Genomic DNA, 17,732 nt, shown 5'->3' with positions numbered 1-17,732 from the left:
GATGAAAAGTTAAGTTCCTTTGAGGCCTAATTGTACATTTGACAGAAATGTGTCAATTATGCCAGTTAGATGAAATGCTAAGTGTCTTTGAGGCCTAACTGTGCATTTGACAGATAGGTGTAAATTATGCCAGTTAGATGAAAGGCTAAGTGCCTTTGAGGCCTAACTGTAGATTTGACAGATATGTGTCAATTATGCCAGTTAGATGAAAGACTAAGTGCCTTTGAGGCCTAACTGTGCATTTGACATAAATATGTCAATTATGCCAGTTCGATGAAAGGCTAAGTACCTTTGAGGCCTAACTGTGCATTTGACAGAAATGTGTCAATTATGCCAGTTAAATGAAAGGCTAAATGTCTTTGAGACCTAACTCTGAATTTGATAGAAATGTGTCAATTATGTCAGTTAGATGAAAGACTAAGTGCCTTTGAGGCCTAGCTGTGCATTGGACAGAAAGGTGCCAATCATGTCAGTTAGATGAAAGGTTAAATACCTTTTAGTAAAAGACTAGATGTATAACAATGTATAATGGTGTATAAAAGGCATGAAAAAATGCCATAAATAAAATGTATAATGGTGTATAAAAGGCATGAAAGGATATCATAAATGAAATGTATAATGGTGTATAAAAGGCATGAAAGGATGTCATAAATGAAATGTATAATGGTGTAAAAAATGCATGAAAGGATGTCATAAATGAAATGTATAATAGTATATAAAAAGACATGAATGATTTCCATAAATGAAAATGCATAATGGTGCATTATAAGCATGAATGGATGCTTTCAATGAAAATAAAAAATAATGACTAAAGAGATAAATGAGAAAAAATATAAAGAAAGATATGTATGCTAGGTGTACTAAAAAAATCATTAAGACAATTGTGAATGGAATACGGTTTAACTGAGGAGGATTATAGGATCCTTAAAGAATATACGATTTAGTATGAACCAAATAAATATACTTATGTATACATAAATATTTCTTAAAATATTTGGCCTCACTAAGTAAATACTTAATGTGTTGTTTCCACGCTTAGGTAAAAGAAGAGACAAATCAAATAAGGAGTGCAACAGTAGAAGCGCATATCATCAATTAAGGTTGACTCATCAGTAACGGTAGGACAATAATGTTTATTTTGAAGAAAAACAATTACTGGCATGTAATCGAATTAAAAGGAAAATGCTCTGGAATATATCTAACTTGAAATTTTGATATTATAGTTTAACGACTGTTTTATAATTGTACCTAAATGTTTTAATTAAAAAAATTCGAAATAAATTTTAAGGGTTATTAAAAGGGGAAAATATTTTAAAAGTGATGTGACATCTGTATTTCGTGTACGAAAAGGTATATGGGATATGGGTGTTACATTTATTGGTATCAGAGCTACAGGTTTAGTCGATTCTCGGTCAAAATCGAATATCTTTTAATGTAAAAAGATTACATGACATTAAGATTATCAAAGTTACTGATATGGTGTCAATTAAAGGCGATTGATATCACTCCTTATTAGCTTTATTGTTATTCTTATGTATATCCTAATTGATGTCGAAATCTAAGGACAAAAGCAAGAAAGTAAATGATATTGAAAAGACGGTCGAGATAAAAAAATCGACCCAATAAAATTCGACATGATTTTAGTATCATGCTGAAAAAGAGTAGAAGTTGCTAGGGGTTTTCCTTCATTCTATGGAAGAAATACCCCAGTGTTTAACGATGATCCTGCATTTGGGGAATCTATTAAAAAGTTTGAATGGTTTACAAGAGAAGTTGAATCAAATAAGGATCTAGAGGAGATTCTGAATATAGTGATGATTCCGAAATTTCTTCAGATAAGCTTAATTAATTGATAAATATTTAAGTGAAACATTAAATTGTTCAAAGTGTTATTAATTTGAGTAAGAGGAAAGGAGTAATATGTAAATACATTGACTGCTAAAAGCCTATAGAAAGATGAATTATTAGTGGATCAAGTGATTATGAGTTTGTTTAAGAGTAAATTTGGTTACTAATGTAATTTTTGCATTAACTGTTATGAGGTTATTGTTACAAAGTTGTCAAGTCTTATTATTTAATAATGTAGATAGTTGGACTTTTATAGTCGAGAGATAAAATGCTTCAATTGCTTGAGATTATTTTAAATAGACCTGGAAAGTTACACGGATTTTCTCAAAAAGGAAATGAAAGATTTTAGAATAAAAGTATTCTATTTAAATTGATCTCCAGTGAGATGACAATAGTAAACCCTAGTGGGTAATGGTGCAAAGATGAGTTGAACATGTAGTAAATAATTGATATAGATTCCAGGGGCTATGTTCCCGGTGAACTTGATGAAATTATCATTTAATGAGTTAAAATCATATTGAATATAAGTTGTCTGTCTCTAAAGACGATTATTTCATAAAGATGCAGAAGGTTTGAAAATTATAGTTTTTAGTGAGAAAGTAAAATCATCGCTCAAGGTTATATCGATAATGATTGTGAAGAAAATGATGTCAGAAAGATATATTTATATATATATATATATAACTTTTATGGTTAATGTGATAGATACTCAAATAATTAAAGTAGAAGTGTTTGATAATTTCACAAAAAATTGGGAATTTATAGATGTCTTTTCAGGTAAATTTATTGAGTTACCTTCATATCGAAAGGTAGAATTCAAGGGTAATAGTTATTAAGGTATTGAAATGTTTCTATGATTTAGTATTAAATGACTTAAGTGAGTCAAGAGAATTAGAGACTCAATTATAGGACTTGATTGATCAAAGTTTTATCAACTCGAGTATTTCATCGTGGGAAGTATGTGTGTTATTAGTGAAAATAAAGATAAATCTATGTGGTTATACATAGATTTTGACAGTTAAATAAGACTCTTCGAGAGAAGAACTTGTTTGCCAAACTATTCAAATGTGAAACTTTGGTTAGCAGAGATGGTTTTCTTTAACCATGTTGTTTCGACATATGGTATAATAGTAGATCTTAAGAAAAACTCATGTTTTAGTAAATTGAAAAGTCCCAAAGAATGATCCTGAAGTTTGGATTTCTTTGGGGCTTGTTGTTTACTATCAAAGGTTAGTGAAAAACTTTTCAACGTTGGCTTTGCTGCTAACCAAGCTTTAAGGAAATATATGTCTTTTTGTAGAACGAAAAAGGGTTAGGAGAATTTTGAAATACTAAGGAGGATTGTAATAGAGATACCAGTGTTTATACAACTGGAGTTGGTAAATATTATGTAGTTTTTACTAATGTATCTATCAACGGGTTAGGAAGTGTGCTTATGCACAAAGGTAAGGTTGTGGCATATGCCTCGATAAAGTTAAAGACTCACAATAGGAATTATATACGCATTCATTAGAGTCGACTGTAGTCGAATGTCTTAAAAGATTTGATGTTATAGTTTGTATAGTGAGCGGTACTATAGTTGTGCTAATTACAAAAGTCTTATGTTGTTCTGAAGAGAAAAGTGATTGAGTAACAAGAAAGTGGTAAATTTTCTGAAAGTATCACTTTGGAAGTAAGTATTGCGATTGGGAGTGGGTTTGAGAATTATTGAACTTTAATAAATTTTATCAGTTAACTGAAAAAGAACCAATATAGATCTGGATTAGAGAAATCCAGACATCGTGTAACTAAAACATATTGAATAGTACCAAAATATACATACATAATAGTTATAAAACACTTATATAAACTGAAACATCATGACACATAGTTTAAATAAAATAATACAACTCAAATTCGATAATCCAAAAACATAAGTAAGGTTATATGAATACACATGCCCACTAAAGCTACAATACAATACTCTGAAAGAGATGCTAGAAGTACCGTTGTGATAGTGCTCCTCAAATAGCTTAAGCTAATAACCTACAAATTGAAACATCTGAGCGTTAAGCTTACAAATCTCAACAATATAATTGCTAATCTAGAGCAACATTATGAGTCTCATAAATCATGCATTCTAAATATATGGTACTAAACAATAGGTACATGCATGATCATAATTAAGTGTTGCCTACTTAGGATTCAATTGTTCTATCGTTAAAGTGCGAGTCTCAAGCTTCCCTTAATCATTTGTTAAGGGTCTCGCCATGAGTACACATATATTGGGTCTCTCACAATGAGTGTAACTGTTGTACATTCTCTAAATGTGATAGATGACAAACTGCAAGTATATGTTTTCACATAGCATCAGATACTAGAAAACTGAGGGAATTATAATATCATATAACATCAGTAAAATTCTTACTAAGGTACTGAATGATCTTCTAGTCTCACACAATATCAGGTATATCATGGAGGGAGAATCTGGTATCACATAACATCGGTATAATTCCCGTTCAACTGAAGTATTGGCTTGATCTCACATAGCATCGGGCCAAGCTTTAAGGATAACTGATATATTGTACTGATGTAATTATACATGTATAACTGAGGGCCCAAAGGCCACACCACTAACAATACCATACTAGGGAACCTAAGGTAGCCTAGCTACACACTAGCATAACTTGTCACACTAAAGTGAGGTCATCCTTTCACTAGTTGCTATCTTACTCGATATCTCCTCTAGAATATTTTATAAGAGTTTATTAGTCGATTATATCTATTAGTATACTAAACTGCTTTAGTTTAGCCATTTAACGTTAAAGGGCATTTTAGATATTTTCATCTCTAAGGAGGTATGTATGTGTTTCATGATTTTATGACAATTACAGTTCCTGTTGTTCACTTGTTGTAATATTTTTTAGCTTGATACTTGACTTGGGTTCATTACTTGGTAACTTGGGTAAACTTAACAATCTAATAGAGATATTTACCTCCAAGACTGAACTTGGGCTTACTAAATCTTTGTGGGGTCAGTCACATGAACCTTCAATTGACGATGTGAAAATGCCTTTATAGTTTTATATCTAATTTTTGACAACTCATTGGGATGCTCCCTTAGGGAACATGCAAGGGTGAAGGATCTTGCGGCTAAACCTTTTCTTAGAGTGGACCTTTAACTCAACAAGGAACAATCACCTATTCTCTTATGGTTCTCATACACCTCTAGACTAGTACTCCAAGATCAAATTAACCCTTGTGATAAGAACTTCCCTTAGGTCAACTAATGAGCCTAACCGAAGACCTCAAAGAATATTTAAGGTAAACCATATCTATTTCACTAAGGCCCACCAATTAGGCACTTGGATCCTAACGTGAGGATCCTATATACAAATACTTTTCCTATGTAATTTGCTTAGCGCCACGAAGGAATAAGTAAACTTATGACTATTAGCATAACATGAATAACTGTAATTGTTAAAAATATACATGACATCTCATCTGTGTTGTCAACATCTTCTCTAGGCCTCACAGATATTTGACAAACCAGATCGTGCATGGTCGAACCAAAAATAGGTCAATCTGCTCTTCTACTCTCATGTTCGAGCATATCATTGACACATCTTTGTGCATACTCTCTGCCATACTATACTACTGGGATCAATCTCCTAGGTCAAACTGAGACATCACTATTCGAAGTAGGATAATCCCTTACTATATGTTCCAAAGATCCACATCTATAGTACTTCCTAGAGGGTCTAAAGAACCTTCATAGATGTTTCTTACCACAATACTCACATCTGAATATCCTAATACCTTATCAGAGCTTCCAAAGCTCGCCACAGATGGTGGAGCTGACAGTCTCCTACCAGACCTTATGTATGACCTCTAATTTGACCAGAGTGACTAAACTGACATCATTCTCTTCTACTCACTAGAATCCTTGGTCTTCTTGACCACTAGCTGAGATAATTCTAGTAGTACTGAGGTCCTTATGATCAAAATGTTATTTTTACCTAACAAGCTCATCTCATGCTCTACATCATTTCCATAACCTTAGCCTAACGTGTCAACTCTGAAAACACTCTAGGTGGTTATTTTGCCAATTACGTATGAATATCAATATAAATCCCCTTGATGAGCCTCTTACACCTCAAAGACTCGGTTGCAACTAGCGCTAGAGCATAATGACTCAATAGAAGAAAATCTCTCTCATACTTGTACATTAAGCAATCAACCATCCATATGTGCCTCACTAATAAACTTAACTCTAAACTCACTTAGAAACTGGTCCCCTGAAGGCATCTTTGATTGTAGAGTCATTTTTATAATCTCTCATCAGTCGATAGCATCACCCTTAAGTAAAACAGTGACACACTCTAGCTTACCCTTTAGGGTAAGGTGAAGCTGCCTCAAAGTCGTCATAGTCTCCCTCATCCATTGATCGACTGAAATTAGATCACCATCGCCTGAACCATAGAATTCTACTATTTTATACCTTTTCAGTCTCTCTACTAGAGACCCTATAGATACTAACGTACTCTAGATGGTCGACTGGATAGTCTGCGCTCTAGAAGTAACATTCATTATCTCCTTAAGAGTGGAAGTTAACCTCTAAAGAATATCGCCTATACGACTCTCGCACCTAATGGGATCCCATACTCCTCTACCCTTGGCAAGAACTAATCATTGGCATCATCGGGATGAGAGGCACGGTTCTTCATCTTATCATTGAGACTATGCTCGGAACTATCGTCCATTGAAATTTTCTAAAACATAGATAAAAAATGAAACAACATCAGGATTCTTGACTTATACGAGTACTTTTAGTACCTAGGGACATGTATTCACTAAAAAATAACTATAACCAACCACTAGGTCATATGATTGGTTCAAACTGACTCTCTGATACCAATAAAATGTAACACCCTAAACCCGATTAGGCCTAAAGTGCCACATTAGGTTGCTGGAGCAACCTCTGATTTTTAAAACCTGTTCATTTTCATTTAAAAACATATTGAACGATACCAAAATAGACATACACGATAGTTATAAAAACATTTATATAAATTGAGGCTCCGTGACACATGGTTTAAATCAAATAATACAACTCAAGTTTGATAATCCAAAAGAGTAAGTAAGGTTATATTAATACACATGCCCACTAAAGCTACAATACAGTACTCTGGAAGAGATACTGAAAGTTATGCTGTAATAGTGCTCCTCGAACGACTCAAGCTAGTAACATGTGAATAGAAATATCCGAACGTTGAGCTAACAAAGCCTAATAGTATAATTGCTAATCTCAAGCAACATTATGAGTCTCATAAATACAAGCATGTTAAAGGCATGGTATTAAGCAGTAGGCACATGCATGATCAAAATCAAGTGATACCTACTTAAGATTCAATTGTTCTATCGCTAAAGTAGGAGTATCATGATTCCCTTAATCCTCTGCTAAGGGCTTCATCATGAGTACACCTTTATTGGGTCTCTAACCATAATGATTGTAACTATTGTGCATTTTCTAAATGTGACACATGACAAACTGCTAGTATCTGGTTTCACATAGCATCAAATACTAGAAAATTGAGGGAATCTCTATATCACATATCATTAGTAAAATTCCCACAAAGTTGTTGAATAATCTCTTAGTCCCACACAGATCAAGTATATCATGGAGGGGGAACCCAGTATCACATAGCATCGATAATTTTCCCGCTCAACTGAAGCATTGGCTTGGTCTCACGTAACTAATGTAACTCTATAAACTCGACTAGACCTAAAGTGCCACATTAGACTACCATGGTAACCCTGATTTTCAAAACCTATTCATTTTCATTTAAAAACATATTGTACCAAAGTAGAAATACATGACATTTATAAAAACATTTATATAAATCAGAGCTCCGTAACACATAGTTTAAATCAAGTAATACAACACAAGTTTGATAATCTAAAAACATAAGTAAGGTCCTATGAATACATATACCCATTAAAGCTACAATACAATACTCTAGAAGAGATGTTGGAAGTCTTGTTGTGATATTACTCCTTGAATAGCTCAATAATAGAATTGCTAATCTGGAGCAACATTATGAGTCTATAAACACAAGCATGCTAAATACATGGTACTAAGCAATAGTTATATGCATGATCATAATCAAGTGCTACCTACTTAAGATTCAACTATTTTATCGCTAAAGTAGGAGTCTCATGCTTCCTTTAATCATCTGCTAAAGGCCTTGCCATGAGTAAACCTCTATTGGGTCTCTAATCATAATGATTGTAACTATTGTGCATTCTCTAAATGCTATACAATACAAACTTCTATTTTTTGGTTTTATATTGCATTAAATACTAGAAAAGTGAAATAACCTCGATATCACATAGTATTAGCGAAATTCCCTTCAAGCTGCTAAATAATCTCTTGGTCTCATACAATATCAAGTATATCATGGAGGGGGAACCCAATATCACATAACATCGGTATAATTCCTGTTCAACTGAAACATTGGCTCGATCTCACATATCATTGAGCCAAACTTTAAGGATAACTAATGTATTGTACTGATGTACCATACATAGTGGTGCTTAAACTAGTTGAGGAGCTCCTGAGAAGCTTGAACTCGACTCAGGTCAAAACTTGGTAAATGCTTGATTCGAGTTGGCTCAACTCGAACTCGCCTCGAGACCTTAACGAGCTGAGTCGAGCAAAGTCTAACTCGACTCAATAAGTTCGCGAGTAGCTAGATAATTTTTAAAATATATTTTTAGTAACTACTTCAAAATTATTTCATTCAAAAAATAAATCTAAAAAATAATTTTTAATTTATTAATAAATAATAAAAAATAATAAGTTAACTAATATATTATTTTTAATAAATAATAAAATATTATTAATTAATAATATTATTTTAATACAAAAAAACAAACCCAACCCTAATATCCTCATATAATTTTAGTAAATTTTATTTTTAGTTAAAAAAATAAAGTAATTTTTTAGTGAGTTTAACAAACAATGAGTCGAGTTGAGCAGCAAAAGTTTTTTTTAACGAGCACGATTCGAGCACAATTTTAACGTGTTTAACGAGCAACGAACCCGAGTCGAGTATTGCCCAACTCACTCGATAAGCACCCCTAACCATACATTAATGGTTGAGGGCCCAAAGGCCACATCACTAACAATGCCCCACTAAGACAACTAAGGTAGCCTAACTACACACTATCATAGCTCAATACACTAAAGTGATGTCATCCTCTCACTGGAGCTCAATCTTTCATCTAAACATTATGCAAGAGTTTATTAGTCTGTTATATTTGTTTGTCTATTAAGATGCTCTATTCTGGACATTTAATATTGAAGGGCATTTTAGACATTTCTGTCTCTAAGGAGGTCTCATGTGTTTTATGATTTTATGATAAGTATTGTTTTTATTGTTCAGTTACTGTATTATTTGCTAGCCCGGTATCTGACTTGGTTCCCTATTTAGTAACGACACACTATTCGTTCTTACCACATTCCCTTCTGTTCACCCTTAAACTAGAGGAATAACTTGTACGCCCTTGGCTCACTGACATTCTCGTAGTAAATGATTTCTCTATTACCAAATTTGATTAGTTTATCATACATCTTGTCAATACATCTTTTGTAATGATCCTTCGATCTTAATTACTCAATAAGTGTTTGACTGAATATTCTTTGACGTATTACGCCTAATATGGGTCGTAACCTCCTTCTAAGAGTGTTTCTAGGCACTTTTTACCATTTATGTCCTTAATATACTAAGTTATACCATTACGGGCCATTCTTAACTCTTACGTACCTTAACCATCTAAAATGGGTACTATCGATACCCTTATTGCGGTATCGATATCCCTAGTCAAGTATCGGTACCCCCATGAGTATCGATACTGAAAGTAACTTCAGCTTTGCTAAAATTGGTCTATTATCAATACCAGACACCCTTAGTATCGATACCAAAGGTGCAGTACCGATACTCCTCCCATCAGTATCGATATTTCCTACTAAAACTGCCAGAAATCGTCATAGTTCATCTAGTATAAATATTTTTCATCCAGTATCAATACTCGAACTCATAACTGTATTATTTAAGCTTGGGAAACACTCAAGAATGGTTGTAAGGGTCTTAGTTTGATCTCAAATAATATGCTCAAGCTTAGGAAAGTTACTTAGGATCATAAATTACCATAAAAATACTTGTTTTACACAAAAAAACGTCATCTAATCATGAAACCAAACAAAACCTCCAAATATGATCATCACCCAAATCTCCAACAAAACATCATGATTATGAAAGCCTTAATGCAACAAAGGATTAGTAATACATTACCTTGATGTTAGAAACTCGAAATATAACCCCCTAAACCCGATTGGGTCTAAAGTGTCATATTGGGCTAATAGGCAACCCCTGTTTTCAAAACCTACTTGTTTTTTTAAATATACTCAATGGTATCATAAGTAAACATACAAAACTGTTATAAAAACACTTTATAAAATCGGAGCTCCGCTATAGTTTGAAACAAAACAATACATCTTAAGGTTTGCAACTCAAATACATAAGTAATGTCCTATGAATACACATACCCACTAAACCTACAATATAATACTCTTAAGGACATTATCAAAGTCCTGCTGTAAAGGTGCTCCACAAAAATCCCAAGATAGAAACCTGTCAACTAAAAATATTTGAAGGTTGAGCGTATAAAGCCCAACAATATAATCGCTAATTTAGAGTAGCATTAAGAATATCATAAACATAAGCGTGCTAAAGATATGATACTAACCATTAGGCACGTACATGATCTTGATCAAGTGCTACATACTTAAAGCTTAACTGATTTGTCACTGAAATAGGGGTCTCACGTTTCCCTTAGTCCTCGGACAAGGGTCTTGCCATGAGTATGCCCTTTCAAGGTCTCTAACCTTAATGACTAATTGCGACTGCTTTGCATTATCTAAATGCAACTTTGACTCAACTCGATATTATCTAAATATGACTTTGACTGCTTTGAATTATCTATATACAATATTGACTAGTATCTAGTCTCACAAAGCCATTAGACACTAACTAACTACAAATATCACGTCCGACTAACCCATCCCTCGAGAATGTTAGGCCTCGCACCCAAATTAGTCGTAGAAGTGCCTCGTAAACTTGTTGTGGTGTATCCGGGTATGAACATCACACTTGCCAACTCACCCCTCGTGAGTGTTAAGGTCTCGACCATAGTTAGCCGCATAAGTGCCTTGTACACGTGTTTAAAGGAGTTCTCGGATATCTTATACCACTAGATGATCATCACCACCTGAATTGGAATGATGCGACTATACATGCATACCTAAGGCTTAAAGGCCACACGACACCGACATCGTTAGCAGACTCCTTGTGAATGTTCGGGCCTCGCACCCTCACTAGCTCTTGAAGTGCCTCACTAAGGCAATTAAGGTAAGATAGGTATACCATAACATAACTTGACTCACTAGGGTAAAGCCATCATCTCATTAGATGCTCTCTCGATCGTTCTCTATATAGAACATTACGTGAAGGCTTTTGGTCTGTTACTGTTGTTATTTAATATGCTGCTCTATTATGGTCACTCGCTACTTAAGGGTTTTAATCATTATCTACCTCTAGCGAAGTCTCTACGTATTCTCGGGGTTTTACGATGATTTTTGTGTTTGCTAATCACTAGTTGAACTATTCATTTGCCCAATACCTAACTCGGGTTTAACTCTAAGTAGCGAATCTCTAGTCACCCTTGATATGCTTCCCTTTAATTCACCCTTGAATTAGAGGGATGCATGTATATCCACTATTCGCTAACATTCCTATAGTTCACGACTATGCTGACTCGTAATTTGATGAAATCGTCATATTATTTGTCGGTATATCCTCAGAATGATCTATTATTCTTAGATACTCACTACGTGACCGACTAAAGTAACTTAAACATGTTATGCCTACTATGATTATTTCGGTTGTAACTCACTCCTATAGTGTATTTGGGCCATTTTAGCCATTTACACCCCTCACAGACTATGGTCTACCCTTACAGATCATCCTTTTCTCTTACACCCCTCACAGACTAAGGTCTACCCTTATGAGTATCGATATAAAATATATATTCTTATGTTGAAAGGGGGATCAATATCGATACTATCACCCCTGAGTCAATACTATAGGGGCAATATCGATACTCTCATGACAGTATCGCTACTCTATGCCTGAAATCTCTAATTTTTACCCTAATTCATCCAGTATCGATACTCAAACCTTGAAATGGTTACTTAGGCTCGAAAAATCACCCAAAAATATCCTAAAGTTCATAGTTTGATTTTAATCATGTTTTAAAGCTTTACAGAGTTAATTAAGATCTTAAAGTGGCATCAAAACATCTTTATAACCTCTAAAATATCATTTAATCATAACATCAAATATAAACCCTAAAATACTTAAATACTAAAATCATATCAAATGTTCAAACTTATGAAAATCTTAACACTCAAGATTAGAAATATACTACCTTAGTGTTAGAAACCCAAAATGAAGCCCCTTGCTTAGTCAAACTCCTTTCCTTGGTGATTTTGATAAAAAAAACTCCCACTTTTCTCTTTAACTATAAAAACTCAAGGCTTGATTCATTAAAACGACATTGCTGGAAGAATTATGAACAAAAAAATGAAGCATGAAAAGAGCTCAAGACCTTACCTTTAGCTTGGCCTTTGAAGAAGAAGAGAAGAAGAAAATAGAAGAAACGAGGAAAAAGAAAGGAAATAATACATATAAAGGCTTTATCTTTAGAAAATGGTAAAATAACACTTTTGTCATTCCTCATTTTTCTACTAATTAAAATCTCTTTTTAAGACTAATTGGGCCTGATCCTGACCCAATTAAACCCAACGACTTAAATTATAAAATTCACGGGGATCAATTTACCTCTCGGGTAAACCCGAAATTACTAGCTCAGAATTTGGGGTGTTACACTAAATAAAGCTCATTTCTCAATTGTACTTGATATCTCGTCCTCTTCTTGAACTATGATGCTCACTACCCACTTTCTTTTTGATCCAAGAAGCTTGAGAAATGAAGAAGGAAGAAGAAAAATGAGAAAGATGAAGAATGAATGAAGAATAAAATCTTTCCAACTTTTACACCCAAAACCCACGCCCAAGCATGTGATAAAATTCCAAAGAATCATCATTACTTTTATTAATGGGATAATTACTTGTTTGGTCCCTCAAATTTTACTTGTATGCAAAAATCCTTTTTCTGTGATCAATCGGGCCCAATTTACATCCATTTAAGCTATCACTCGGTGCAACAACTCTAATTACGAACTCCACATGTCCCTATACCTCTCGGGAAATCCAAAACTAATAGTCCATAATTTAGGGTGTAACAGTGAAGTGGTCATTTGAGTAGTTTACTCAATACATTTTTATCAACAACATCAGCACGAGTTTTTTAACCCAAATATCACCAAAACAAAAATTAATATAAAAATAACATCCATCACATATTTTTCTTGGATTGACATGTTTTGCCACGTAGGACAAAAGTGTATTATATGGGAAGCACCTTTGAAAGTGCTCCTTGCAAGACACGTATTTTGCCTAATATAGTGGCAAATTAAGCAAATATTATGTTTAAATGAAAGAAGAGAAAAAATGAAAAAATATATATATAAATTTATATGAATTTTGGTTCAAAAAAGATAAATCTGCAAGATATGTCAAAGACACATAATTACAAAAGCATGAGTAGAACAACAATAACAACACACATATATTAGTGTTATCTTTAATCACTCATAAGTGAATGTTTAAAAGGTTATATATAAATACTTAAAAATTTACGTATTTAAACAATGTGAAATTTTATAAGTTCATGACCAAAGCTAATCCTATATTGTTATATAACTTTTTTTGAACCATTCCTACCTGGGGAAGGGAAATTTGCTCATAATGAATATTTTACTAATAGTTGAGAGGGGATGTGTCACTTGTCCACTTAGAGGTTTTAATTACTTGCTCTAAAAATTATTGACATTTTATATAACTTTTTAAATATATATTTATTAAGTGATTAAAAATAAGATTAATACACGTGTGCCGCTGTCGCCGTTGTCTGTCTTGTACTTGTGCAAATATATATTTTCTACATACATATTTATTTTTTAATAAGGTTCATACAAATTTTTTATATTGTTGAACTGTTATTTTTTAATAAAATTTTTAAAATTTCGTTCGATTTATGTTGATGTGGTAAAAAGACTCTTTTTACAAAATATATTTTTGAAAAAAAATACTTTTTACAAAATATATATTTATCCTAACGATAACAAGAGATATCAGTTTAGGAGAATATAAAATAGATAGTATTATTTTCATAATTGTTTTTCATATTTGTGATATTCAGGAAAAAAGAAGGCCCTCCATATGAAATTATCTCTTTATTAAAAAATTTAAAAAAAGTTAATCCCCATTGTGGGCGTAGAGACAGCTAAGATCCACCAAAATGCAAACCCAATGTGGAAAAAGAAGAAGGGCAAAGCCAAAGGCTGTTGTTGTCATTTCCATCTCTCCAAAACTTCCATGGTGCCATTCTATAAGAAACCCAGAAATCTTTGCGTTCCTTACCAAGTCTTTGCATCTCTCTCTCCCTCTCTCCACTCTGCATGTTATAGGGAGAGAAAGATTCGATACACCCCCCTCTCTCCCTCTAAAATCTAAAGGTTCAAGCTTTTTAGTCTTCTCTTTATATAAATAGAGACAGAGAGAGGGACCGAGACAGAGACGTGGGCATATATATATTATTTATATATATTTGAGAGTGAGATTCTGAATCATGGGTGTTGCTAAGAAATTTGGTGTTCTTTTATGCGCGGAGGATTCAGAGTATGTGAAGAAGAGGTACGGAGGGTATTACGGGTTGTTTGTTGAAATGCTGGCGGAGGAAGGTGAGAGGTGGGATGTTTTCAGGGTGGCGAACGGTGAGTTCCCTGACGATGATGAGATCCGCGATTTCGATGGCTTCGTTATAACCGGGAGTTGCAGTGATGCTCATGGGAATGACGTTTGGATCTGTAGGTTGGTTTCTCTTTTGAAGAAATTGGATTCATTGAGGAAGAAAGTCCTCGGGATTTGCTTCGGTCACCAGGTTAATTTATTTTTATTCCCCTTTGATACATTCATTTTAAGGCTGTATTCGGTTTGGTTTGATTTTTCATTAAAACGTGAAATTTTGCGGATTTTTAGTTTAAATTAATTGTAAATATATAAATTAAAATTTATAAAAAATATTATTAGTTTTAAGATTTTATTTATTTAAATTTATCTTATAATAAATTTAGAATGACTTTGATTTAGATAATTATTTTATTTATTATTCGTGTTAAACTGTTTCCATATAAAAATCTAAATCGTATTGAATTGTATATTTATTATTTAAACCGAACCAAAATCAAACCGCAAATTTAAAAATCTGAATTGAATCGCATAATTCGGTTCAAATCTTTTTTTTCCCCTCTGTTTCTTACTTTGCCCTAATTATTTTTTACCACCGATGATGATTTTAAGTAGAAGCTTCAACCCTGGCATTTGGTTAGTGGTAAAATAAAAAATAAAAATGAGGGTATGAGACGGAAAAAATAACGCATTTATTGTATACCATGTGTTCGATAAAACGTGACTGGGAATCTCAGTTAATGGTTACCGTCCTTTGTTCTGGCGTGCTGGCTTGTTGTGCCTGGTCCAGAGTCACAATACCAGGTTCGACGTCTGGTGAGCGACAAGAAAATGCGGTCCCTCGCCCCTACATGGACTTAGAACCGAGTGGTCCATGGCCAACCGTTGCTCACCTGTCGGTTTTGGTGAAAACAATTTGCGACCAACGTTTCCTTTGGATTTAGAGCTAAGAGTGTTCGTTTATACCGCTGACAATTCACATGCTTGTTGGACATTCTCCACTCCTAGTTACTGTATTTTATATGTATTAAGGCTTTATGATAATATATATTAATAACTATTTTAATATTATTTAAAGTTGGTATTTTATGAACAATATCCATTTTTCGAGATGACTACTGTCGGCTAGACAACTTCATGCTTATCTTAAAAACACGTGGTTGCCAATTCAGGTTGTCTCTTTTCTTTTTCAATTGTCTTTTTGGGGACCCTTTTGTTCATTCATTGCCTTGTTTGCCCCATTTGCCATATTTTTAAATTGGTAAAGAATTGTTTACAAATACTGAGATTGGAATACTGTTGAATGCCATGTTAAGTTAATGTCACGTGATTGGAATCAATTGGCTATGCCTTGAAGAATTTTGGTGGTTGTGTATTTGGACCAGATTCTTAGCCGTGCACTTGGAGGGAAAACCGGGCGAGCCATCACAGATTGGGACATTGGTGTGAGAAGCATTCATTTATCATCCTCCTCATCGAAGCTTTTCTCGTCTCTGCAAATTCCGACCACTCTTTCCATCATCGAGTGCCACCGCGACGAGGTTTGATCCCTTTTCCTTTAGTGAAGAACCGGCTAAGGTTTATGGTTTTTGTCTATAAACATGATTGTATGCTAGGTTCGAGAACTTCCACCCAAGGCAGAGATCATAGCATGGTCAGAGAAAACTGGGGTCGAGATGTTTAGGTATGGGGATCATATGATGGGCATCCAAGGCCACCCTGAGTACACCAAAGACATTTTGTTTCATCTAATCGATCGACTCACGCAACGCTGTTATATCGAGGTATGTTACATGGAGCATTGGATGGGAACCGAGCTAGCTTCCATGTATAGATGTTATTGATGATGGTTGACTGATCCGAATGCAGGACTCGTATGGTGATGAGTTGAGGGCGAAGTTGGAGATAGTGGAGCCCCACAAGGATGCTTGGAAGAAACTCTGCACCAGCTTCCTCAAGGGTAGACTATGATGGATGATGTTTTGGTTTGATCTCGTGTTGTTGAAGAAAGTGTTAAGAATAAAGAAAAGTAAATAGCAGGTAGAAGGAAAGCTTAGTTAGGTTTTGTGATGGAAATAGGCACAGATGCGTTGATCATTAAAAACATGGTGTAAAACCTGTGCATAGGTTGTCTTTCTCTTCTACGAGCTTAATAAAAAAATTTGCTGCTTTTTAACGTTTCCATTTTTCCCCCCTTTATAAATCCTTGCCTTTGTAATGAGCCTGATCTACCTGTCACTTGACCTAGTTTGGGTTGGCTCTATGAAATGTTCACTTCACTTGAATTCTCGACTCAATTTTGATATCAAAATTATTAAACCTGAACTGACATCAATATATATATAAATTTTATTTATATTCCATAAAATTAATTACCTAATTAAAAATATAGAATAATATTATTACAATTACTCTTAAATGTACAAGAAATAAATATATTATTTTTCTCTGTCAAAGTAAAAAAAATTCATCATAAACTCAAATTCGACTTAACTTTATCTTTTAAAAAAAATTTAACTCAACCAAAATTGTCAAACAAGAAATCCAATTTATAAAATCAAATCAAGTAAAATCTATTAAATACGAATTATATACCTATTCAAACTTATAATGGACATGTAATTAAAAAGGCATAATATGCTATTTCCACGACGATTTTTCCAATAAATCACCCTTTTAAACTTTATTTTCCTATCAGGCACCCTTCCATCTTTGTTTTTTGATCTAACACCATTTGCAGAAAGACACGACCTATGCACCGTGTCTTACGCTGATGTGGTGCCACGTGGGGTAAGGCGCGGCTCATACACCGCGCCTTATGCTGATATGGCGACACGTTGGGTAAGGCGCGGTGCATGGGTCGTGCCTTCTGCCACGTATGCACCGCGGCTTCTGCCATGTAGGGGTATGG

The 17,732-nt window shown here is 34.0% G+C and overlaps 1 protein-coding gene across 2 annotated transcripts; it reads left to right on the top strand.

The window, feature by feature from the left end:
• Nucleotides 1–446: 446 nt before the first annotated feature.
• LOC120210568 (gamma-glutamyl peptidase 5-like) lies at nucleotides 447–16,991 on the top strand. 2 transcript variants are annotated; one of them, XM_039209272.1, is made up of 7 exons: nucleotides 447–457; nucleotides 14,625–14,634; nucleotides 14,674–15,014; nucleotides 16,207–16,362; nucleotides 16,438–16,605; nucleotides 16,691–16,800; nucleotides 16,831–16,991. In XM_039209272.1, the coding sequence occupies exons 3-6, from the start codon at nucleotides 14,703–14,705 to the stop codon at nucleotides 16,790–16,792; spliced, it is 738 nt and encodes a 245-aa protein (XP_039065203.1). In that variant the 5' UTR covers nucleotides 447–457; nucleotides 14,625–14,634; nucleotides 14,674–14,702; the 3' UTR covers nucleotides 16,793–16,800; nucleotides 16,831–16,991. The 2 variants fall into 2 exon arrangements, with proteins under 2 accessions (XP_039065203.1, XP_039065202.1); XM_039209271.1 differs by lacking the exon at nucleotides 447–457 and having other exon boundaries at nucleotides 14,489–15,014.
• The last annotated feature ends 741 nt before the right edge of the window (nucleotides 16,992–17,732 follow it).

Source organism: Hibiscus syriacus, unplaced genomic scaffold, assembly GCF_006381635.1.
Source record: "Hibiscus syriacus cultivar Baekdansim isolate YM2019G1 unplaced genomic scaffold, ASM638163v2 tig00109925_pilon, whole genome shotgun sequence".
Classification (NCBI taxonomy): Eukaryota; Viridiplantae; Streptophyta; class Magnoliopsida; order Malvales; family Malvaceae; genus Hibiscus; species Hibiscus syriacus.
This window is presented reverse-complemented; position numbering and strand designations above follow the sequence as displayed.